The 25009-nt window shown below is 50.6% G+C and overlaps 1 protein-coding gene across 4 annotated transcripts in view; it reads left to right on the top strand.

Moving 5' to 3' along the window:
• The window catches only part of RPH3A (rabphilin 3A), a 275493-nt gene that overhangs the window by 245523 nt on the left and 4961 nt on the right, over window positions 1–25009 (top strand). For all 4 annotated transcript variants that reach the window (XM_030335989.1, XM_030335988.1, XM_030335991.1 and 1 more), the window contains 9 exons: window positions 3402–3488; window positions 4796–4858; window positions 6564–6803; window positions 9350–9429; window positions 12399–12473; window positions 13884–13993; window positions 17288–17414; window positions 20843–20899; window positions 21602–21756. In XM_030335989.1, coding sequence (XP_030191849.1) covers window positions 3402–3488; window positions 4796–4858; window positions 6564–6803; window positions 9350–9429; window positions 12399–12473; window positions 13884–13993; window positions 17288–17414; window positions 20843–20899; window positions 21602–21756 — 994 coding nt within the window. The remainder of the gene's footprint in view (window positions 1–3401; window positions 3489–4795; window positions 4859–6563; window positions 6804–9349; window positions 9430–12398; window positions 12474–13883; window positions 13994–17287; window positions 17415–20842; window positions 20900–21601; window positions 21757–25009) is intronic.

Raw genomic sequence — 25009 nt, 5'->3', positions numbered from 1 at the left:
CAGAATCGGAAACAGGCTCCAGGCTCCGAGCCATCAGCCCAGAGCCCGACGCGGGGCTCGAACTCACGGACCGCGAGATCATGACCTGGCTGAAGTCGGACGCTTTACCGACTGCGCCACCCAGGCGCCCCTGATAGTGTCCTTTGATGCACAGAAGTTTTTCATTTCGATGAAGCCCAATTTTTCTCATTTTCTTTTGTTCTCTGCGCTTTGCGTGCCGTATTCAAACAGTCGCTCCAAAGCCAATGTCGTGACATTTTCCCTGAATGTGCTCTTTTAAGACTTTTGTGGTTTTAGCTTTAGCTCTTACAGTTAGGTCTTTGATCTGTTTTTAGTTAACTTTTGTATATTGAAGACTGCGCTTTTAGCCCGTGTATTATGTTGCCTGTTGAGGGAAAAGGCAGTCACACAGTATTCCTGAGCCAGATTTGGATCCCCTGTCCCTCGAGTCAGTGTAATGTCCCCTCGTCTGTGAAACTTGTAGCATCCGCCCTGCTTCACCTTGAGAAGAGTTCATTGCTCCCTCCTCTGAGTCCCCAGAGTTCTGACACACAGCTCTACTCAGTGCTTGTCACCATCTAAAGCGTGTTGTAGCCAGAATCCCTCTCCCTGAGAGAGCAGCAGAAGACAGGCGATCGGCAGATCCGGGCACCTTACGTGAGTGTTAAAAACACTGGTTCCTCTGCCACATTTCAGACCTACGAAATCAGAATTTCTGGGACCGGGATCCAGACGCTGCACTTCTTAAGCAAACGCCTCATGTGATTTCAGTGAATGCTGAAGTTTGAGAACCATTGTTAGAGAGCCTGAAAAGTCAGATAAAAGAGTTTGGACTTTTTCCCGAGGGTGTCAGGGAGCCGCAGAAGGATCCTGAGCAGAGGAAGGGCCAGCGCCTTGCAATTTTTATATTATCCACACATCTCATAGCTATGGCAATGCAAATCCTACCTAGTGGCACTGAGGTCGGTCAGAGGGGTCTGCTGCTACAAAACACAGACACGTCTGTGCCACCCTTTTTGTGCCATCGGCGGAAGGGATGGTTGCGACCGTTCCTGATCTGTAGCCCGGCTGCCCTTGCTGTGTAAGAAAAGGTTCTGTTGGGGCGCCTGGGTGGTGCAGTCGGTTAAGCGTCCGACTTCAGCCAGGTCACGATCTCGCGGTCCGTGAGTTCGAGCCCCGCGTCAGGCTCTGGGCTGATGGCTCGGAGCCTGGAGCCTGTTTCCGATTCTGTGTCTCCCTCTCTCTCTGCCCCTCCCCCGTTCATGCTCTGTCTCTCTCTGTCCCAAAAATAAATAAACGTTGAAAAAAAAAAAAAAAGAAAAGAAAAGGTTCCGTCATGCTGGGAGCCCTCAGTGACGAGCCTAAGCCCCAGAGGGGGTCCCACCAGGAGTGCTGAGAACAACTTGCAACTCGGGCCCCAGATCCTTGACAAGAATCAGCTGACCTCCGCATCTTCCATTCAGTAATCCCGATGCCTCCCAGGGCCCCTTTCTCTCCAGATCTGGGACCTGGAGTTAATGCCATGGAATAAACCAGAGTTATCCTGACTTTGCTTTATGCTACAGAGGTCGCCTGTGCATCGACGACCTCCGTTTGGGTTGGAAAAACCCAAACTCCGAATCCAAAGGCCACCTTCACTGTGAAGCGTCCCCATCCCCCCAGCCAGAGGTCACCCCTCACCTCCGTCCCCCGTGATGTTACTTCTTTACCTGTATGGCCATTTCAGTTCAATGTCAAGTGCACAAATACCAGATCAAAGACTGTGTGGGGTCAGATCCCAGCTCGACCACTTACCAGCTGGGTGTTCCCATTTTACAGATCGGGGCACCGGGCTTTCCTTTATTATCAAATGGAAATGATAATGGTAATCATTCTTATCTCGGGTTGCTCTAAAGGATTAAGTAAACTAAAACCTCAGATCTCAGAACACAGCCTGACATGCCGTGAGGGCCGATGTGCACTATTACTCGAGGGATTCCGGAGCCAGGTGAACCTGGTCGGAGGTCCTAGCCACTTCCTAGATACGTGACCTTGGGCACACTTAGCTTCCCTTTTCTTGACCGCAAACGGGGACCATAACGCTACGCATGGCGTCAAGTTGTGAGGGTTCCCTGAGGCGAGGCTCACGGCCTGGCACATTTGAAGCGCTCAGTGGGTGTTCACTGTTATCGCTGTTTTATAAACTCATTATTTCAGGGTCTGCCTCCCTCCTCTGACTGGGCCATCTGCTCCTGGAGGAATTAAGGTGATTTTTGTCCATCAGGATGGGCAGTTCGTAGACAACGAACACTTGTTGAATGAGTGAGTGAATGGATGAAGGAATGAACAAGGACCCAGATGAACAAAAGCACAGTGCTACTACAGGACCCGGGGACAAGACAGAGGGAGTGGCCAGCCCCCAGCCAGCGGTGGCAAAGCACCTTCTGTCATTAGCATTCAAGCATCTCTCCAGTGACACAGGGCTGAGTTCAGGAAAGGCGGGATCCAGCCCAGAGAAGTGAGAAAGGACTTTCTTCCAGGAATGTCATGCCTTCTGGATGTCAGGACCTGCTGTGTACATTATCCCATTTGATCCTCCAGTAGCTCTGGAGGAGACAGTAGCACCTCCTGGTCTCAGGCAGACTCCGGAGACCAAATGCCTGAGTTCAAATCCTGGCTTTGCTATTAACCCAGCAAGAGATGTTAGCCCTCTGTGCCTGGCTTCCCCATTTGTAAAATGGAGGTAAATCAGCACCCACCTCATGGGGTATAGAGATTAAACAACCTCTTATATGTGAAGTCCCTGGAACATGGTAAGCATTAAATATATGACAACTCATTATCATCAGTAGGTAGAGCTCAGAGATGCAGAGAGGGTGAATGACCATCCTAAAGTCGCACAGCTTATACAAGAAACTGGGATGCAGAGCTAGGCCCGTGTGAAGATAGAGACCAGATTCAATAATAATAATAATAATACTCGGTGTTTACTCCGTGCCAAGTGCTGTTCTGAGCACGTTGCCTGTATCGCATCACAGCGTCTCCGCCACAACCCTAAAAAGTAGGTACTCTTATCCCCATTTCGCAGGCGAGGAGACCGAGGCCCGGAGAGGATAGGTCGCTTGTGCAAGGTCACACAGGTGGAGGTGACATCCTTCCCTTTTCAACACCCGTGTCGTTGTTGTGACCTGGTTCAGGGCATCTGAGTGTTGCAAAGAGAGAAGGCACCGGAGGGGGAGGAGAGGGTCTGGAGGAGCAGAGAGCATCGGAGCCTGCACTCAGTTCAAACCCAGAAGGCATTACCTCGTGCCAGCTGACCAGAGCCAAGGTTCCTCCCGTGTCCACTGTGTGTGTGTGTGTGTGTGTGTGTGTGTGTGTGTGTGTGTGACATGACGGGCTGTCTCCTTCCCTTACCCCTGCAGGTTTGCGACGGGCAAACTCAGTCCAGGCCTCCAGACCGGCCCCCGCCTCCGTGCAGAGCCCAGCCCCTCCACAGCCCGGGCAGCCAGGTACCTGCCGCCCCACCCCCACCTGTCACCCAGCTGTGACCCTGGGACCTCCCGTCCTTGCTTGCAGAGCCCCCCGGCTTCGTGCAAAGCCACAGCCCCCGCCGAACCCTCAGCATGAGTAACCCTCCGGGCGGGCAGGTGGAGCAGGGGCCGGACGGAAGCAGCCCACCTGCGTGAAGTGCCTCAGCCTCTGCCCCCTTCCCTCCTCGTTGTCGGGTCACTCTCCGTCACCGTCCTTACCCCGTACATCTGCCTCCTGCTGTCTCATTTCTTCGCATCTTTCCTCAAATTGGTTCGCTTGAAAAATGCAACTGAGAGAACTCGCTATCTCCAAACTCCTCTCTCAAGGGAATGTTGGGGGCACATGGTTCCCAGAACGGTAGTGTGAGATTCAGGAAAAATTGGTGGCCAAAGAGACGAGTCACATGGGAAAATCTAAACAAATGCGGATTGCATGAAACAATAGGAGCGATGCCTCATTGGTGCTGTTAACATTTTGCTCCATTTTTTTTTTAACGTTTATTCATTTCTGAGAGACAGAGACAGAGCGTGATCTTAACTTGACCATCGGCAAAGAAACCTCTTTCCAAATAAGGCCACGTTCCCAGGGACTGGGGGCTAGAACCTCAACATCCTTTGGGGGAATACAATTCAACCCATTGCAGAAGGTAGTTCTAAAAATTAATGTCATGAAAATTAAACAACGCAGTGAGGTTCTCAGTACGCTGGCCTGAGGAAGGTTCTGAGTCCGAGCTCTGTCCTTTTTTTGCTCAGAAGGGAAATTCACAAAAGTTAGGGACAAAGTGGCACCTGAATGATACGTTTCCACGATGGTATTGAAGGGCAGTGGAAACTGATGCGACTCTCTCCCTGTGTGGTTGAATGATCTTTCATGCCCCCTCGGCTCTCCCCCCGCCCCATCCCAGGCTTTGGGAAATGTAGTTGTAAAAATTCCGCTGGACCAGTAATGGCCCTGTAGCAGTGGGGGACTCCGGGTATAAACTTGCCCGTCCCCTCACAAGCAATCCTTACTCCATTCGTCCATCAACCTCATAACAGCCCGTGAAACATGACAAGCAGGTACAGGCATCCTCATTGTGTAGACCCAGGAAGGAAGTATTGGGGCTTGAACCCAGGCCTTTCTGACCCCAGAGTCCCCAGTGGGGCCATTCCTGCAGCCCTGGAGGCTCCTTCTCATCGCCTGCTGCCCCCAGGCCTGTGTCCACACCCCCGACATGAGGGGGGAGAGGGAAGAACAGGGAAATCATGCCACCTGTGCTCCACCCCTCTCTCTTTTCCCCATTCAGGGCCTCCAGGAGGCGGCAAAGCCAGCCCTGGGCCAGCAGGACGCTTTCCAGATCACAGACCAGGCAAGTGTTCCCCCTCCTCCCATACCTGTCCAGTGGCCACGCCCTCCCACCTCCTGTGAGAGAGCCCGGGCTGCCAGACCTTCCCCAGCTGTGCCCAGAGACCCATCGGATGAGCTCTAAGGGACCCCCTGATTCCAAAACTCTAGATACTCCTTACCAAGATTAAATAGAAAAGGACAGAGCATACAGTGGTTAAGAGCACGGACTAACCTGAATTCAAATCCCGGCTCCTTCACTTCCCAGCTACGTGACCCTGGGCAAGTCACTTAACTTCCTTCCCTGGGCCTCAATATCCTTATCTCTAAAATGGGAGGGATGCCTGGGTGGGTTATTGGGTTAAGTGCCCGACTTCAGCTCAGGTCACGATCTCATGGTTCGTGGGTTCGAGCCCTGCATCAGGCTCTGTGCTGACAGCTCAGAGCCTGGAGCCTGCTTCAGATTCTGTGGCTCCCTCTCTCTCTGCCCCTCCCCTGCTCGCTCTGTCTCTTTCTCTTTCTCTCTCTTAAAAACAGGTAGAGAGTTGGGGTGCCTGGGTGGCTCAGTCGGTTGAGCGTCCAACTTCGGCTCAGGCCATGATCTCATGGTTCATGGGTTCGAGCCCCGCGTCAGGCTCTGTGCTGACAGCTCAGAGCCTGGAGCCTGCTTCGGATTCTGTGTCTCCCTCTCTCTCTGCCCCCCCCCCCCACACCCTCTGTCTCTTTCCCTCTCGAAAATAAGTAAACAAAAAATAAAATAAAATGGGAATAATACAAGGATTTACCTCACAGAATTGATGGGAGGATTAGACAAACGAATACACATAAAACTCTAGCACGTGGCCTCGAGTGGATTAAGGTCATGCTAAGTGACCGTGATTCTTGCATATGATGTTATGCATCATCTTCGGTTACCATAGCTACAGCTTAATCATTGCTTCCTAACTCACCAGGTACTGTGTTAAGTAGTATACATGTAGTAGGTTATATATTTCTGTAAGTTTATTTATTTATTTTGAAAGAGAAAGCGTGCATGCCTGAGCAGGGAAGGGGAAGAGAGGGAGAGAGAGAGAGAAGGCTCCATTCTCTCAGTGAAGAGCCCGATGCAGGACATGATCTCACGAGCTGTGAGATCATGACCTGAGCCACCCAGGTGCCCCTATCATGTGGTAGATAATTTTTAAAATATTAGCCGATACTCTTTGAGTGCCTGCAGTGTCATAATTCCCACTTTACAGACGAGGAAACTGAGGCTCAGAGACTTTAAGTAACTTGCCCCAGGTCACACAGCGGAGATTCAAACCCAGGCTGTCTGGCTGCAGAACCGCACCGCTGATCGGTGCCCCCCTGAGGTCTGTTCTGCCCACGTCTGAATCAGCTCCTGGGACTTGTTATGAGACATAGACTCCCGGGCCCCATTGCACTGCCTACTCAGTCTGGGTGGGGCCCAGGAACCTGCATTTTTGCAAGCCTCCCTAGGTGGTTTTGACAAAGGCAACATTCTGAGAATTGGTGAATGACATCATGAGCCCCCCCGCCCCCGCCCCATCCCCCTCGACTGGATATAGTGATCCTCCGTGGCCGGGCCGGGGTAGTTCTGGTGCAAGGCTTGCCAAGCTCCCGGTATACAGTAGGCGCTCATCACTAACGGTAATGCTGCCACAGTGGCTCAGACACAGACACAGAGGCTCAGCTGCCTCTTTCCTGCCCTCTCCCCATCTCCTCTGCAGAGGTGGCTCCCGGTGAGCCCAGCTACGCAGGGGCCACCGCCCCAGCCCGGGAGGACAGAACAGGGGGAGCTGGGGGCTACTCAGCAGCTGGAGCCAGGGAGGACCGAGGGGGCCACCCACCGGGCCCCTATTCCCAAGCGGCTGCTGCGGCTCCCCAGCCCGCCGTGGCCCCTGCCCGCCAGCCCCCGCCCCCGGAGGACGAGGAGGAAGAAGCCAACAGCTACGATTCGGACGAAGCAAGTAGGTGGCACTTAGGGGAGGAGTGTTTGGGGAAAGTCACTTCGGGGTGTCGTCCCCGGGGACATCAGAATAGCCCCCCCAGTATGCCAAGCCTAATAAGCTGTATCAATCAAGTTATAAAGATACAAGTTTGTGTTGCTGAATTCAAAAAATAACCCCCGCTTTCTAAAGAGTAGGTAGGTGCTGTGTATTTTTTATTGTGATGAAAAGTGTAACATCAAAGTTGCCATGTAAATCACTTTTATATATGTGTACATAATTTATTGTCAAGTTAGTTAACATACAGCGTATACAGTGTGCTCTTGGTTTTGATGGTAGATTCCCATGATTCATCGCTTACGTACGACGCCCAGTGCTCATCCCAACAAGTGCCCTCCTCAGTGCCCATCACCCATTTCCCCCCCTCCCCAGCCCCCCCCATCAACCCTCAGTTTGTTCTCCTCATTCGAGTCTCTTATGGTTTGCCTCCCTCTGTTTAAAACTTTTTTTTTTTTTCATTTAAATCACTTTAAAGAGTACAATTCAACTACGTCGACAATGCTCAGATGTTCAGTGTTTGGTGATCCACAACAAGTCAAGCAGAATTATACGACCCAGCATCTCACTTCTACATTTATGTGTGTGTGTGTGTGTGTGTGTGTGTGTGTGTGTGTGTGTTTTACTAGTTTCCAAAACTCTTTATTGTGTGTCTTCTCGAAGTAATTTTTTAACCATAATTCAAATATTTCTAGACATTTCCTCTTGCATCCATTCCTTCACTGATTTATACAATGCCTGCTGTGTCCCTCTCCCACTCGGACCCGAAGTCCTAGGGACACACACGCACACACACACGCACACACACACGCACCCAGTGGCACTTATCCTGGGTGTGTGTGAAGCAGCAGGGGAGAGCTGGGGTGGCCGTTGTGAGCTGGAGGGAGGCGTGGAAGGACACGTGTCTGGATCTAACATGTGTTCTGGGGTTGGGGGCGTCCCAGGGGCTCCGAGTCGGGGGGACAGACCGCACCCACTCAGAAGAAGTGGACGAACAGCCGTGATCAGTGGCGTGGCTTGGCCCCCCCGTGTCACCACTCCTTGTTGTAAAGTGGGAAGCAAATACTGCCTCCCGCACGGAGCTGAGGGGATGGTAAACTGAGGTACCCCCTGGGAGGAAAAACTGGCAGTCGTTATCATTATATAGTCCTAAACACACGGGAGGAATTATTATTTATGTGGTATGCACATCAGAAGTAATAATAGTCCGTACTTGCTTATTTTATGCCGGGCGCTTTTCTAAGTGTGTTCAGTGCACGTGCTCATTGAGTCTTCCTGCTCGGCCTGGGAGTAGTTGCTTCTACTCTTCCTATTTCGCAGATAGTGAAACTGAGGCTCCGAGAGCTTCAGGGACCTGTCCAACCTCACAGGGCCAGTGAGTGGAGGGGCTGACGGTCGCATTGCTGTAGCAGATCAGCTGGGTGAAATAGATCAGGATGAAATATCAGCTGTCCCCTCTGTCCCCTGTGCTCCGTCGTGGGTCTGCGGTCTCGGGAAAGGAGCATAGCAGGGTCCACCGCCTTGTGAGCGACGAACTGTTTCCTGCCTCGGAAATGCACACTGTGTCCGGCCCACCTTTCTGCCTTTCTGCACACTGGCACTTGTGCCCAGAACAGTATCCACTGCTCCTTCCTTCGGCCTTAAGTGTCTCTTCACTGACCTGCCGAGCCTAAATGATCCCTCCCAGCTTGTATCTGTCCCTCTTACGAGCTGACCCCAGTGATTTATAACAATCCTATACTGTATTTAGCTGTATATACCGCTCACTCACTCATTCACTCATCTTTATAACCAATAAGTACTTATCAAGTACATACTATGTGCCCCAAACTATTCTAGGTGCTAGAGACACCATGGCCAAAAAAAAAAAAAAAAAAAAAAAAAAAAGGCAGCCAAGATGGCTAATCTAACGGAACTAACATTCTAGTGGAGAGAAACAGTTAACATACAAATGAGTTCATTTCAAATAGAGATAGCACAGCAGGAAGGAAATAAAGGCAATGGCCACGGGGGTGGCTGCTTTAGATGGAGTGGTCAGCGAGGGCTTCCCTGAGGAGGTGACGTTTAAGCCGAGATGTGGATGATGAGAAGATGGCAGCCACGTGAGGATCTAGAGGGAGAGTATTCCAAGCAGAGGTAACGGCAAATGCCCAGATTCATTTATTCCTTTAGCAAGTAAGTGAGCACCGACTGTGTTTCCTGCACTGTGCCCAGTGGGGGCCCAGCAGTGAACAGGACAGTCACAGCCCTTGCCCTCGTGGGGCTCTCAATCTAGCAGGATGGGAAGTCGTTAACTTGGCAATTGCACACCCGATTCACTGATCACAGGTGTGCTGAGGCTTCCAAAGTAGAGGAGGGCCTACCAGGATGGCGAGTCCAGAGCAGGGACCGAGGCTTCCTCTCTGTAGGCTCAATGCCTGGACCAGACTGGGCACCTAATAAGCGCTCAGGAAATGTTTGTTGAGTGACTGAATGAATGTTCTCTCGGTTCCTGCCTCTGCCCCCTTCAGCCACCCTGGGTGCCCTGGAGTTCAGTCTTCTCTACGACCAGGACAACAGCTCCCTGCACTGCACCATCATAAAAGCCAAGGTAGGTGAGAGGCCCAGCTGGGGACCGCTTAGGATGCCCTGGCATTTTCTAGGAGACTCGGGATTGGCGTGGGTTACCAGGCCTGTTGATCTGTGACCGTGACGGTAATGAGAAAGGGGCAGGAATTAACCATGGCCACTTCCTTTGGAGGACTTTCTTCAGGGGTGGTCTCTGGTGGGGGGGAGGGGCTCACTGATCTGTAGCTCCCGGGAGCAGAGGCAGCCGGGCTTCAAGGGCAGAACTGGAACCTGCCCAAGAGGCGCCGCCCGGGGAAGCGGTGACAGCCTGACCTGACAGCTGACATGCCCACCGCGGGCTCCTTCTGTTGATGTGACTGTCGGACTGCAGCAGCGGCTGGAGTGGGGGCAGGGGAACGGTCCACGTGGAAGAACAAACAGGAAGCAAGGCTCAGGAAGCAGACTGCCGGGTTCAGATACCAGCTCCATTGCTTCCTGGCTGTGTGATTTGGGGAAAGTTACTTCGCCTCTCTGTGCCTCAGTGTGCCATTTGTAAACGGGGGATGATAATGTGCCTCTCCCGTAAGGATGACTGAGTACTTTTTTTTTTTATTCTGAGAAAGACAGAGAGTGTGTGAGTGGGGGGGACCGAGAGGGGGAGGGAGAATCCCAAGCAGGCTCCACGCTGTCAGCGCAGAGCCCGACACAGGGCTTGATGTCACGAATTGTGAGATCATAAGCTGAGCCGAAGTCAAGAGCCAGACGCCCAACCGACTGAGCCAGCGAGGCGTCCCAAGGATGACTGAGTATTAAAAGGAAGGTGGCCACATATTCCCGTCTGCCCAGGACAGTCCCTGGCCATGCCTGTGATGCTGTAATGATTAAAAGCCCCCCTTTTCACTTGCCTAACGCCCCAGTCTGGGATATAAACGAGGCTCAGCAGTGCCTGGCACCACTCCTGGGTCAACACACCCAGGTCGCGTCTTCGGAAGAGGCATTGAGCGTGTATTTTGTATCCGTCACCGTAGCAAGCACGTGCTTGCACCCACCCCCGGCCTCCAGTAGCACCGTGAGGTAAGCACATTCATGATCTCATTATATCTTCCTGGGAACCTCCGAGGTGGGGATCATTATTAGCCCCGTTGTACAGATGGGGAAACTGAGTCCTAGAAAGGTTAAAGCCTGAGGTCGCCCGGCAGGTAGGGATAGAGCTGGATTTGGGTCTGGCTCAATGCCCAGGCATTCAGTCCCCTCTTTCAGCTCCAGAAATGGGGGAATGCCACACCATGCCAGCCCCCTGGAGACAGGGCCACAGAAAACTCACACGCTTTCGGGCCGGGCTGGTAACGGAGGTGAGGAAGGTGCGTGAGATGTTCGGCTGTGATGGTGACTGTGGTCAACTGGACTGAGCAGGCCCCAAACAGAGACGTTCAAATTCAGAGTTTAAAGGCACAGCGTCTGCCAGTTTGCAACGTTGGAACCCCAGTAGTCATTCCAGAAACGTCTGCTAAATACCTCCTCTGTACCAGGCACTGTCCCGAATGCTGGCGATCCCAGAGCGAACGAGGGCTGGCCCTGCTTTGGGGCTCACTTTGGGGAAACAGCCAAGAAACTGTGGCCGTAGCATTTCCTGAGGATCACACACCCTCCGGGGCTTTCCACAGATTACTTTGTTCCCCTTCACCTTCACAGCAACCTGTGAGGAAGGGTCTATCATCATCATCCCCATTTTATAGACGGACACACTAAGGCACAGAGGGATTAGGGACCTGCCCAGATCACATAGCCAGGAAGTGACAGAGCTGGGATTTGACCCAGTGTAGTCCAGCTCAGGAGCCTGCGTTCTTACCCACGATGCTGCTCTGCGAGCTCTCCCCCTTGCACCCCGATTTGTGTTACCGTCTCCACATTGTCCGCACTCGCTAGTGCGGGGCCCAGAGCTCGCCCTTCATGGGAGAGGTCTTCATCCCCTAAGAACATGAACAGATAGGGAAACAGGTGCACAAAGATGCATGACTTTGGGATTAGGGCTGTGAGAAGGGACAGTGGGAGCCCAGAGGAGGGACATCTGCCCAGCCCTGGCCTAGGAAGTTGACAGAATGTGTCTGGGCCCCGGGAATTTGGGGTTGCTCATATAAACAAGCCCAGTTAATCCCTGCCCCAAACTCCCTTCCCCCACAGTGTCTCCCTTGAGCCTCATTCCAGCCCTGTGAGGGAGGCCAGGCAGACATTGTGATCCCCCTTTTATGGGTGAAGAAACTGAGGTCTCAGAAATGAGTACAGGGGCCAGGGCCAGAACTCAAGCCCTCTTTCCCCAGCTTCTCCACCTCTCCCATCTTGCCTGTTCTGGAACATCGCCTCCCATCTCAGAAATAACAGTCTAGCCTTGGGGCGCCTGGATGGCTCAGTCGGTTGAGCGTCTGACTTCAGCTCAGGTCATGATCTCGCGGTTTGTGAGTTCGAGCCCCGCCTTGGGCTCTGTGCCAACAGCTCAGAGCCTGGAGCCTGCTTCGGATTGATTGTGTGTCTCCTTCTCTCTCTGCCCCGCCCATGCTCATTCTCTGTCTCTCAATAATAAATAAACATTAAGAAAAAAAAAATTTTTTTTTAAAAGAAGAAGAAATAACAGTCCAGCCTTAACGCAGCAGTTACCGTGGGTCAGGCTCTGTGCCTAGAACTTTACAGGTATAACTGTGTTGAAGTCATACCGCTCCATGAAACAGATACTGTCATCCCATTTGACAGATGTGGAAAATGAGGCTCAGGGAGGCTAAGGAACTTGCCCAAACTCACACAGCTGGGAAGGCGTCACACGTGGCCAGGCTTCAAATCCTGTCTGCCTGATTCCGGCGTTCTTTCCAAGAGACTTCACTTCCCTTCTCTCTCTTTGGAAGAGGAAGCACACGGGTGGACCGATGGGCAGGACAGATGTCAGGGGCTGTGTCCATTGCCTATGACGGTTGAGTGCCAGGCCCTCCCGAGGCCCTCATGCTGTTGCCTGTTCTCTTGCAGGGACTGAAGCCCATGGATTCCAACGGCTTGGCTGATCCTTACGTTAAGCTGCATCTCCTGCCGGGAGCCAGCAAGGTACCATATGGCCCGGGCCTCTCGGCAGGCTGGGCACATGGGCCCTGGCAGGCACCCAAGGTTCCCAGCCCAGAGCCTAAAATAGCCTTATCTGGCCCCGGCGCCCCTCCTCCCTGAGCGGCAAAGTCCTTGCAAGGGGTAAGGGACAGACAGGAGTCATTCTTCCCCAAGGGGCAGGCGCTCTGCCCATTTCTCCAGCCCAGAAACCTGGGATCCAAGGAGCTGCCGAAGGCCAGGGGGGAGCAGAAGCCCTGATTATGCGATCCACCTGCTCAGATACCTTCAGTGGCTCCCCAGTGCTGACCGTGGCTCACTTCCCCCACTCACTACGTCCCAACCAAAGACTTCTCAGCTCTTAACAGAAATGAGTAACTCTCTCCAGGCTGTGGGGCTAAGCATTTGAGAAAATGTTCTGTTACTGGGTGAAAGTCAGTGTATCGCGACCTTGCCCTGGGAAGGGAAAATGGAGTTAACTCTCCTCCCTTTGGATTGACCCACTCAGAAGACAAGGCTAGAAAGGAAAGGGTGCTTTCTTGAGTTTTGTTTTCTGGTTTGTTGACTTAATTTGATATGGATGTCCTAAAAACAAGGGCGACCGCACACTCGCTTATGTGATCTTGGGAAACTGCCTGTTAAAAATCTCTGTATATAAGAAATGCCACATCACACAAAAAGAGGACACACGTGCGTGCATTCACATGCATGTTCTCTCTCTTACCCTTTCTTTGTTTGGATCAAGGAGAGTCCCTCACCTGGCTGTGGCCAAACTTTGAAGTGTTTGGCTACTACTCATTCTAACTCCCCAGTGACATTCGATTCTCCTTGAGACTCTTTGCTCAGTCCTCAATCCAAACTTGCTTTGCCAAAGCACCCAGTGAGTCATTTACATGTTAGTATGAATTAGATTTGTCACCAGGCCACCTCTTCTGGACATAGTGCGTTTTTAGCCTTCTCTCTTAGAACAAAATGAAAACTTTGTCCCCTAAGGAATTCAGGCATGGAGGAAGACAGAAGGAACAATTTCAATATCCCCAGAAGTCGTTTCTTTACTGCCTAGAAACGGGGGACTCTTATTTCTGCCTTTCTGGCCTATAAATCATATTTTTTTTTCCTCAGAGGAAGGTGTCTCTGCTTTCTAATCTTAGTGGAAAGTTCAAAGAGAGGGACCAGTGCATGGAGGGAGGGGTGGCCCAATGTCCAGCATTGGCGATGGCTGTAGCCATCACCCTACGGGATGCCCCTCACTCACCGAACACATGCATTTGGGAACATCTGAGCCCCTGGATACTCGTAAGGGGAGAGGACTCCTACATCACCCGCCCACCCCCCACCCCCAATCAACCCAAAGGATAGGGCCGCAGGGCTGGCTCCCCACCGAGGCAGGTGTCTGTCCATCTCTCTGGGCTCTAGTCCAACAAGCTTCGCACAAAAACCCTGCGGAACACCCGGAACCCCGTGTGGAACGAGACACTTGTCTATCACGGCATCACAGACGAGGACATGCAGAGGAAGACGCTCAGGTACCTGGCAGGAGGGTGGGCGGACAGGACACGGAGGCCGGGTAGATGGACACGTCTGTAGCTGCCAGGGGCCACTCTGGAAAATGTGTCTGCTTACTTTTTCCTTTCTTTTCCACTTCTACAAAAACAGTATATTGCTGGTAGAAACTTTTGAAAACAGCGATAAACAAATCTCTTAACATCTTGGTGTCGGGACATTCGGGGTGTGTGTGTGTGTGTGTGTGTGTGTGTGTATTTATGCGTGTGACCTTGCGTGTGTGTGCAAACAGTTCTTCTAAAATTAAGTGTTTATATGGGGCACCTGGGTGACTCGGCTGAGCGTCCGACTTCGGCTCAGGTCATGATTTCGTGGTCTATGAGTTTGAGCCCTGCATTGGGCTCTGTGGTGACAGCTCGGAGCCTGGAGCCCGCTTTGGATTCTGTGTCTCCCTCACTCTCTGCCCCTCCCCTGCTCACGCTCTGTCTCTCTCAGTAATAAATAAACGTTAAAAAAAATTAAAATTAAGTGTTTATAAAAATGGACCATCCTATTAACTAATTAGCCTCTCTTACTTAACAATACATTGGTGCCATTTTATATTCTTCAGTGTTTTATTAAACTGCATTTGTAATTATAGAAGTCATAAATGAATACACGTTCCTTGTTATAAAAAAAAAATTACAGAGAAGGCAAAGCTCCTTTTAAATGTTAACCCCCTCTGCCAGCCCAGGCCTGCTTCCTCCCTTTGTGAGTGAACACATATTCATACCGCTGTTCAGAACCTATAAAGTATCATGTTGCATAGATCTGGAACTTTCCTTTTTTTCTTAACAATGTATCTTGGCGTTATAGCCAGGAGAAGACATTTAGATCTGCCTAATATTTGACTGCTTCGGAGAGTTGTACAGAACGGCTTATCACACGTTTTTGAAAATGTTTTATAATTTAAATATTACAAAGACACAGAAGAGTGTAGAACGTAAAACAAACACCAACAAACTCAATACTCGGTCTTTTAGAAAATCGCACTCTTGGGGCGCCTGGGTGGCGCAGTCGGTTAAGCGTCCGACTTCAGCCAGGTCACGATCTCGCGGTCCGTGAGTTCGAGCCCCGCGTCAGGCTCTGGGCTGATGGCTCAGAGCCTGGAGCCTGTTTCCGATTCTGTGTCTCCCTCTCTCTCTGCCCCTCCCCCGTTCATGCTCTGTCTCTCTCTGTCCCAAAAATAAATAAACGTTGAAAAAAAAAAAATTAAAAAAAAAAAAAAAAAAGAAAATCGCACTCTTCCACTGTATGTGCTGCTTTTTAAATTATTATTATTTTCAAGAAATAAAGCGCCACAGAAGAAGGTTGAAGCTTTTCTTCTATACCCTTTCCTTCTCTTCCTTCCCTCGCAGGGCTAAACACCATACTGAATTTTATGGATATCATTCCCCAGCATGCCTTAGGCTTTAGCTGCATAACTAGTATCTATACACCGTGGTGGTATTATCTGGCATGTTTTTAAATTTTATGTAAATGTTTGCCAGTTTATTCAGCCATCACCCTGTGGACGGACATTTAGGTTGTTTCCAGCTTCTATTACCAACAAAGTTACAACGAGTATCCTTTATGGACGGACATTTAGGTTGTTTCCAGCTTCTATTACCAACAAAGTTGCAATGAGTATCCTTTATGCTTCCGTGTATACACACTGGTGTTTCCTTAGGATAGAAACAAAGTGAGCAGGCCTTTGCTGCTTCATAGTATCCGCGGTTGTGGGGTTTGTTTTATTTTACAAATCGCACAAACGGTGTTTCAAATTTGGCTGTTCCACGCACATTCCCACCAGCTACACTATTAGGTTAAGTAAACATTTCTATTGCAGGGTAACGTCCACTTAGAAAAATGCACACATAAAAAAAAAAACTGCACAGATTGATGAATTTTTACCACGTGAACACATCAGGATCCAAGAAGAGGACATTCCCAAGACCACAGACTCCCTGCCCCATCAGCGCCATCCCCGTAGTGAGGACCCCTCCCTCGGGGCATTCACTGTCCTGACTTCCGACAGGACAAATGAACTCAGTCTGGTTTTGTACTTTACATAAACGGGATGGCACAACATGACCCTTTGTGTCTGTCTCCTTTCACTTAATACTATGTTCGTGACACACACCCAAGTTGTTGCTTGTGGCTGTAGATTGTTGATGCTTGTCGCTATTTAGTATCCCCTGGGGTGACGATGCCACAGTTTTATGTGTCCGTTCTACTGCTGAGGGGCATTTGGTTGGTTTTCATTGGGGGGCTATTACAATAGTACGGCTGGGAACATTCGAGTCACATATTGTGCATGCTTTTCTTCCTAGGAGAGTAAGGGTTGAATTGTAGTGTATGTGCACGTTCAGCTTTAACAGAAAACTGCCAGTTTCCCAAAGAGATTGTACCAGTTGCCACTCTTAACAGCAGTGCACGAGAGTCCTGGGTCCTCCCCATCCTCATCAACACATTTCCATTTTGGCCATTCTGGTGGCTGTGCCGTGGTGTCGCAATTCTGGTTTTGCATTTCCCCGATGATTAATTACAACACTGTTTTCTCTTTCATTTTTTTATGTTTCTTCCTTTTTGAGAGTGAGGGAGACAGAGTGCGAGCAGGGAAGGGGCCGAGAGAGGGGGAGACACAGAATCCGAAGCAGGCCCCAGGCTCTGAGCTGTCAGCACAGAGCCCGACACGGGGCTCAAACCCACGAACCGCGAGATCGTGACCTGAGCTGAAACCAAGAGTCGGATGCTTAAAGACTGAGTCACCCAGGCCACCCCCCTTTAAAAAAAAAAAAAAGAAAAAAGTTGATTGCAGCAGCTTTCTTCATAATAGCTCAAAACTAGAAATGGATGAAAAGCAAATACCCATCAGTAGCACAAGTATTATGGTATAGTTTCACAGTGGAATACTATACAGCAGGGAAAATGACAAATGCAGATAGATGTCGATGAAGCTTATCTTTGAGGGAGGTCATGACAAGGAGGGACCTTGAGGATCTTCCAGGAGCCAGAATATTCTATATCTTGAGGTGGGTGGTGGTTACATCAGTGTATACCTATGCAAAAATTCAGCAAGTTATAAATTTAAGATTTGTACACAGTACTGCTTGTAAGTTACACGGTAATGAGGAAGAAACAAAGTACCTGGCCTAGTGCTCAAAAAATAGGAAACTGAAATATTCCTATGCACACGACACTTTCCTTGTCAGTATCAATCACAGCTCTTAGTACATAGTAGGTGCTCAACATAGGCCCTTCTTTCTCTCCCCACCCCTTCCTTATGTTGATCGCAGGATCTCTGTCTGTGACGAGGACAAATTTGGCCATAACGAGTTTATCGGTGAGACCAGATTCTCACTCAAGAAACTGAAGCCTAACCAGAGAAAGAACTTCAACATCTGCCTGGAGCGGGTGATCCCGGTGAGCGCCTTTGCCTCGAGGGTGCGACGGGGGAGAAGAGTTTGGGGGCTGGGGCCTTCCTCTGGGGCCTGCAAAGGGGGTGATAGATCTGCAGGGTGCCCGACAGTGGAGATGGGAGGGGGATTTCAGGTCACAACATCGGGATGGCATCCTGGCTCTTCAACCCTGTACCAACATCACTTCTCTGACGTCCGCGTCCTCCTCGGTGACATTGAGAAGGGCAGTGTGGTGCAGCAGTGTGGCCTGTCTGGGTTCAAAGCCTGGCTCCGCCATTTCCCTGGTCCCTGGCCTTGGCCAAGGGTCTGAACTATTCTGAGCCTCCGTTTTTCTAGTCTACAACATGGGCATCCTAACAGGACTTTCGCCATAGGATGGTTGTGTGATACATACAATCAGAACAGAACCTAGGGTCTAGTAGCCGCTTGTAAATTAACTGTTGCTATTGTAGGAAATAATACCGCCTCACCCCCTTGTCAGTCACGAATTCATAAAGTACCACTCAGATCAGCGGGCGACAGGGTAGCATAGTGCTTAAGACATGGGCTCTGGAGCCAGAGTCAGGCTCTGGCACTTCTAGTATAATCTGAGCCAAATGATTTGACCTCTCTAGGCCTCAATTTTCTCATCTGTAAAATGGACTAATGTAGCAAGTACGAACTTCATAAGGTCTTTAAAGGCTTAATCTGAGACTACCTATAGAGCATTGGAGCTGTTACTGCTATGTGCTGCTTGCCTTTTGGGAAAAAACAGGAACTAAACCAAGGCGCTCCAATTGGAGATTGGAGAATAGCAATCTATACCTCGGAATCAACTGGGGATTTTTATTTTTTTCAATTGTTTCTATAGTTCAGTGTACTTTAGTAGCAAACTTACAGGAACAGCACAGAAGACCAACGACATTAAAAAACAGGTAGGACTTGTAGGACAACTCAGAATGGTGAATGGAGGGAATCTACCATGTGATTAAAAAAAAAAGCTACAAACACCATTTAGCTGCCGTCGATAAGAAATTTCCTTGTTTAAAAAAAAAAAAAATCCAAATGCTGGCATTGTCCAGAAAAATGTAACTGGTTTATTTAAAATCGTTATAAAGTTGAAGCTGCTGAATCGTGTTCATTGAAACATGTTCACTTGCATTAACGCTTTAGGTCTCTGCATTTGTATTAAAAATTCACACACAAATGAAAATGGAGAAACTGTTAATACCTGATTTCTGTCCCCTGTTTTTTCCCTTGCAATCATATACTCAGGTAACTTTTGATTCCCATGGGAAAAAAAGAAAAGTACCTAACGTTCAGAGCCACCAATAACAGGAAGAAAAAAAATTTTCTGTAATGTTTAGATAGTTTTGAGAGAGAGAGCGCACACGAGTATGAGCAGGGGAGGGACAGAGAGAGAGAAACCCAAAGCAGAATCGGCACAGTCAACTCACCGACCTTGAGATCATGATCCAGAATCAAGAGTCAGGTGCTTAACCGACGGAGCCACAGAGGCACCTCCAAATGTTATCTATCATAGTGGATTCTTAAGCACTTTCTCCGTGTGTGTGGTGCACTAGCTGGGTGTCTTTCGGTACAATGTTGCACGTTTGGCATGGAGCGTCTTCAAAGAGGCCCGCCGGATAGGCCTCACTGCCTCCTGCAAAGTCTAATGGCTGCACTCCGGAAGCGCAGATCTGTTTTGCAGTCCTGAGCAATTTCTCGCGCCAGATGCCGGAAAGGAAGTTTGCGGATCAGAAGTTCAGTGGACTTCTGATAATGTCTAATTTCGCCCAAGGCCACAGGGCCAGGCCTGTGACGATGAGGTTTCTTCACCCTCCGGTAGAGGGCGCACTCTTGCAAGCAGCTTTTGTAACCTGTGGCTTCCTTGAGGCTTCCCCCCTCCCCCCCCCCCCCCCGCCCATTTTCGAGCAGTCTGCTTTGTATGAGCCCTGGCACGGAGACCTCCCTACTTACCCGCCTTCTCCTTCGGCTGGAGCACGGCTGGAGGTAGTGAGCGATACTGGCACAGCGGAGGCTGCGAACACAGTTCTCAACTGGAGATTTTTAAACTGGAGTTTCTTTTTTTTTTTTTTTTTTTTAAATATGAAATGTATTGTCAAATTGTAAACCGGAGTTTAAACCACATGTTAAACCAGAGCTTAAACTATGATTCGTGGGGATCTCCCTGGAGATCCTGACTTAGTGAGGTAGGGTGGGACCCAGCACTCTGTATTTTTAAAGACAAAACAACCTGCCCATTTTACATATGGGCCACCTTGGGCCCACAGAGGGGAGCGAGATGCCAAGGTTATGCCACAAGTCAGTGGCTGTGCTCTCGCGCACGGGCCAGAGCCTAGCTCTCCTGCAGCCACCAGTGTGACTCTTCCCCCTGGGCAGCGGCCAGCTCCCCACAAGGACTCCGTGGGGGGCGGGAGGGGAAGTCCTACAGCATCCTCCCACCAGATGGCCAGCCCGAGGATGGAATATCCCATGTGCCGCACCATGTTTCTATAGCATAGGCAGAAGAACAAGACAGAGCAAGGAAAATTGCAAGAAGCAATTTGCCCCAAACGCCAGGCTCCAAATAAATCATTAAAGACCATCCTAAGAGCGAAGAATTGGCTCTGGCTCTTTTCCTAGAAACAGCTGGTTCTTCAGGCCTCCTCCTCCATCCCTCACTCAGTGACTCCAGCTGGTCAGGACAGTGGCCGGGCCCCCACCTGGCTTATCTGCTCCCGAGTCTGCCCATCTTGCTGTGAGGGGTGCAGCCAGCCCCAGAGGCACAGAGGTGGCGGGGACAGGCAGGGGCCTGGAGCCGCCACAGGACATCTTTTGCTCTTTGTCCTTGACCTTCCCACCGCCAGCTACCCCCACATGCCCGACGAAGAGCAGGGGCCTCGCAAGTGCTGTCCCTTCCCCCCACCCCCGCCCCGGACCTCGGTTTTCCTCATCTCTATAGTGGGGAGGTTGGATTTAGGCAGTGGTTTCCACGTTGTGTTCCCCAGAGTCCTAGAATCCCACAAAAGGACCTTAGGAACCAAGGGGGGAGAAGTACCTGGTGGTTCAGACCCCAAGCCCCCTGTGTCAATTCTACCAAAGCAGATGAAATCTTACCTGTTTTATGAGTGGGGTGCCCTGCCACTCCTTGGCTATGTGACCTCGGGCAAGTGGCCTAACCACGCTGACCCTCAGTGTCCTCATCTGTCAAATGGGATAGGAATACAACCTACATCGTAGGCTATTGTGCATTAACGTGGTCTGTCAAATGGTTAACATTACATAAATTTTATCTAAAAGAAGGGGAGATGGAGGACCACAGAAGCTTGGAGAACTCACCCTCGTGGCTCTGGCTGCTAATGGAAGGATGTGGGTTTCCGATCCTTCCCATGTAAGGAGATGAGCCTCATAGACTCATGTTATCTTTCCTTTCTGTTTCTTTCCTCTAAGATGAAGCGTGCTGGAACCACCGGGTCAGCCCGAGGCATGGCCCTTTATGAGGAGGAGGTGAGCACTCAGTGGGTATTGAAGCCGCAGTCAGGATCTGCCAATTCTCTTTTCTCTCCCTCCCAGCCCCTTCCTTATTCTTTCCCCCAAAACCACTTGCCCGTCGGTGTACCATGAGAGAGGTACCCCTTCCCATTAGAACATGAGACCAAATGTATGCTCCTCCCGTCTGGAGCCCCCAAGGCCAAGAAAGCCCACCCTCTCACACCCGGGGCACACCCTTGAGTTCCCCTGCCTTGTTGGCAGAAGCTCTGCTGAAAAAATTCTGCAGGACTAAAGCAATGCCACTCTCCCTCCATGGGGACCTAGGACAGGCTGGCTGGGGCTGGGGTTGGGCTACATATCTGTGCCCTCTGTCCGGGTCCCTCATGGGACCCCACGGACTACAGTGGTGAGAAAACTGTTTTACTCAGGCAAATCTGAGTTCAGAGTCAGACTGGAACCAGGGTCCAGCCCCACCTCCAATCACTCAGGGCTCTGTCCTTGTCTAAGTCAGAGTAAAGCCCCAGGCCCCCAGGTGCCTTCATGGCTAGCCTGACTTTCTGGTCTCTGGAGACGGGAGCATCTGCTGTCCATGGTGCTGACCGTGCTGGGGCGGGCCAGCGCCTCCTACTTTCCACAGGCTCCTCCCTCCTGCCAGTCATCCGTCCAGTTGCGTGGCCCCCTCCCCTTCCTAGACCCATATGCCCTCTTCTTCTACAGCAGGTGGAACGAATTGGTGACATAGAGGAACGCGGCAAGATCCTGGTGTCCCTCATGTACAGCACACAGCAGGGAGGCCTCATCGTGGGCATCATACGCTGCGTGCACCTGGCCGCCATGGATGCCAATGGCTACTCAGATCCATTTGTCAAGCTGTGAGTCATTGGGACTGTGAATGGACCCCAGACGGGGTCCTAGATCATTGCAAAGGGAGAACCTAGAGAATTTCCCCAAGATCATTGAACGTTGAGGCTCAGAGAAGGGAATGAGCGTGCCCAGGGTCACACAATGAGGTGATGTCCAGAACTGGCTAGAGTGTGAGTCTGGGGTCTCAGACAGTCAGACCGCTGTGTCGCTCGCCCATATGAGAAGTTTTGTGACTCTGTCCTCTCCAGTGGGAGAGAGGCAGTCAGCAAGTTGCAGTAACCCCCTTTGGAGCCCCCCTGGAATCAGCAACACATCCCTCCAGCAGTCCAGAGCCTCACCACCGAAGAAGCAATTCCAGCTTTTTTCCCAGGTGCAGTCTGGAAATGCTCTAAGAAAAGGCCTTAGGCTTTGGTTATTCCAGTAATCGCCACCATGGGGAGTAAGAGAGACGTGTTATCTGTGTTAGTCCAGGTCCTCTGGAATGATGCCACGATGGGATTGAACAGACAAAGGTTCACTAGGAGAAATGCATGAGTGAGGGAAAGCAGGGAGGGAGTGGGAGAGGCCACCGTGTGTGCGAGAGCGGAGAGGGGAGGTGGGAGCCAGTGGAAGCATACTAGATGCAAGTTCAGCGAGACCATCCGAGTCCTCAAGGCCCAAATCAGCCACCAGACGAGTCCCATGTCTCCTAGGAGTGGGCCCTGCCACCTTCAGTCATCACCTGGGAGCAGGGTCTTGGCACGAACGTGGCTGGATTTCCAAGTGCAGCAGCTGGGGCCTGGGTCAGTTATGCTGTGGCTGGAGGTCCACCCGGCGCGTTCTCGTGGCCACCACTGAATCAGACGTGGGGCTCCTCTCCCATCTCTGCCAGCTGCTAGCTGTGTAACTATAAGCAAGTTGTGTTTCTGTCGATATGGTGGAAAAGCTGGGCTCTGGGTCCAGACTGCCTGGGTTTGAATCTTAGAGCCAGTAGTCTTCAGTGTTCTCCAGCTGTGTGACCTTTGGCTAGTGCCTTCACATCTCTGGCCCTCGATGTCCTCATCTGTAAAACGGGAAGAGTAACATTGGCCATGAGGTTCTCTCCTCCAAGGAGCAGACACCAAGACTAAGTGAGGTGTGCAAGAGATTTATTGGGGAACATGCCTGTGAAGAAGATTTGAGAGGGAGTGAGAGGAGGGTCAGAGGAAAACAGGTGGGGAGGAGGGGGGACGGTTGGGCAGGGAAAGTCGAAGATTGAAGTGCAGTTCTGAGGAAGTTTTGACGCAGGCTGTGGGGAATCCTGGAGTGCAAAGTCACTCGGAGGAGCCCTGCACCTCCCAGAAATGGGGCTGCCTCCTGTCCCTGCCGGCCCAGGTACGGGAGCTGCCCAGGGCAAGCGCAGCCACAGTGGGAACATCGGGGTGAAATCAGAGTCCAGCAGCTTGTCAGCCAATTTTGCCCCCTGCGGTTGGAGATCTGAGAGATGTGTTTTCGTGGGGTCCGGTACGTAGTAAGTGCTCCATAAATATGTGCCATTATGGTTATAAATCACCACCACCACTATTCCTACTCACGGCAAAGGGTGCTCATTGTTGCCTCCAGCCTGGGAGACGCTCCCTCCCACTGACTACCTTTCATAATGGAAAGCAATGCTTCCCTTCAGGTCATGGCTAAAACTCAGTGTGGACTTTGCTTCAGATTTTCTTCGAATGAGGAGTTAGTGAACAAAAGAACCCACGTGTCAGGGATGAGTTTGATTTCTGGGAGTCATTGGCATTTATTTTCTCATACGGTCCAATAGAGAAAGTTGGCTCATAGACTACTGTCCTGCCCTCCATTACATCCCGGCCACATGCAAATTGTTTTTCTTAAATAATTCTCCCTACCACCCCTTCTCTCGTCTGCCCAATCTCTGCAGAAGAAGGAGCGTTGCTGAGGTCACCAGTAAAACGGCTGCCCTGGTGGCCATTGTGGGAAAGCTAAAAGGAGGCCATTAATCAGTTTAAGACCAAATAAAGATTTTTAAAATCAGAATTGATTTTATCTCTTTAAAATTTTTTTTAATGTTTCTTTTTGAGAGAGAGAGAGAGAGAGAGTGGGGGTGGGGCAGAGAGAGAAGGAGACACAGAATCCAAAGCAGGCTCCAGGCTCTGAGCTGTCAGCACAGAGCCCGATGCAAGGCTCGAGCCCACAAACCGTGAGATCATGACCTGATCCAAAGTTGGACGCTCAACCGACTGAGCCCCCCAGGCGCCCCAATCTTATCTTTATCGTTGCTCAGCACCTCATACTTTCAGTACCAACTTTGTGTCTCTTCTTGAAAAGTATCCTCGGGGCGCCTGGGTGGCTCAGTCGGTCCTGTTTCAGATTCCGTGTCTCCCTCTCTCTCTCTCTGCCCCTCCCCCACTTGTGCTGCATGTCTCTCTCCCTCAAAAATAAATAAACATTACAAAGTAAAATTCACAGATGAATAAAATTATCCTCACGGGCTGTGGGGGGTACAGGCTTCCAGTCATGGAATGGATGAGTCACAGGGATCATAGGTACAGCGTATGGAATAGAGTCGATGGTGTTGCAATCGTGTCGTATGGTGACAGGTTTGGTGAGCACGGTAGAAGCATAGACTTGTCCAGTCACTGTGTCGTACCCCTGAAACTAATGGGACATTATACGTCAACAATAGAAATAAATAAATAAAATAAATTGTCCTCCAAAACCCTTCTGTAAGTAAGAAAAAAAAAAAACAAACATTTGCCTTCTTTAGAGATTGGGCAACTGGGGTATGCCAGAGCTACAGTCAAGTTCAAAGTTGCACAGCGAGTGATAGCTTTAATCCGAATCCAGATATCCCCACTCCCAAGAGTTGTTGGCCTATTTTATTTATTTGCCCAGAAGAAATTAGTTGAGCACCGACTATGTGCCAGGCATTGTGCCTACACTGGGTAAGAGCCTTCTAGGCAGAGGTAATGGTATGTGCAAAGGCCCCGGGGTGGAAAGGACAGTGAATGGGGAGTGGGGTGAAGAGCATGGCGCAAGACCAGGCTGGGCTGGGGCACGGACCCGATCATACAGCGCCTTAAAGGCCACATCAAGGATTTTGAACTTTACCCTGAGGTCGAAGGGGGAGCCACCTTTGAGCAGGATTTACTATAATCAGATTTGCTTCTTCTCCTTTCTGTCTACACAGTCACCGTCTCCCCAGGACTTGGGGGCAGTCTAAGGGGTAATAGTGAGACTCCAGTCACCACCGTCTAGGCTTTCAATCTGATCCCTTGGGAGAAA

The sequence above is a fragment of the Lynx canadensis genome, chromosome D3 (genome assembly GCF_007474595.2).
Source record: "Lynx canadensis isolate LIC74 chromosome D3, mLynCan4.pri.v2, whole genome shotgun sequence".
NCBI classification, from domain to species: Eukaryota; Metazoa; Chordata; class Mammalia; order Carnivora; family Felidae; genus Lynx; species Lynx canadensis.
This window is presented reverse-complemented; position numbering and strand designations above follow the sequence as displayed.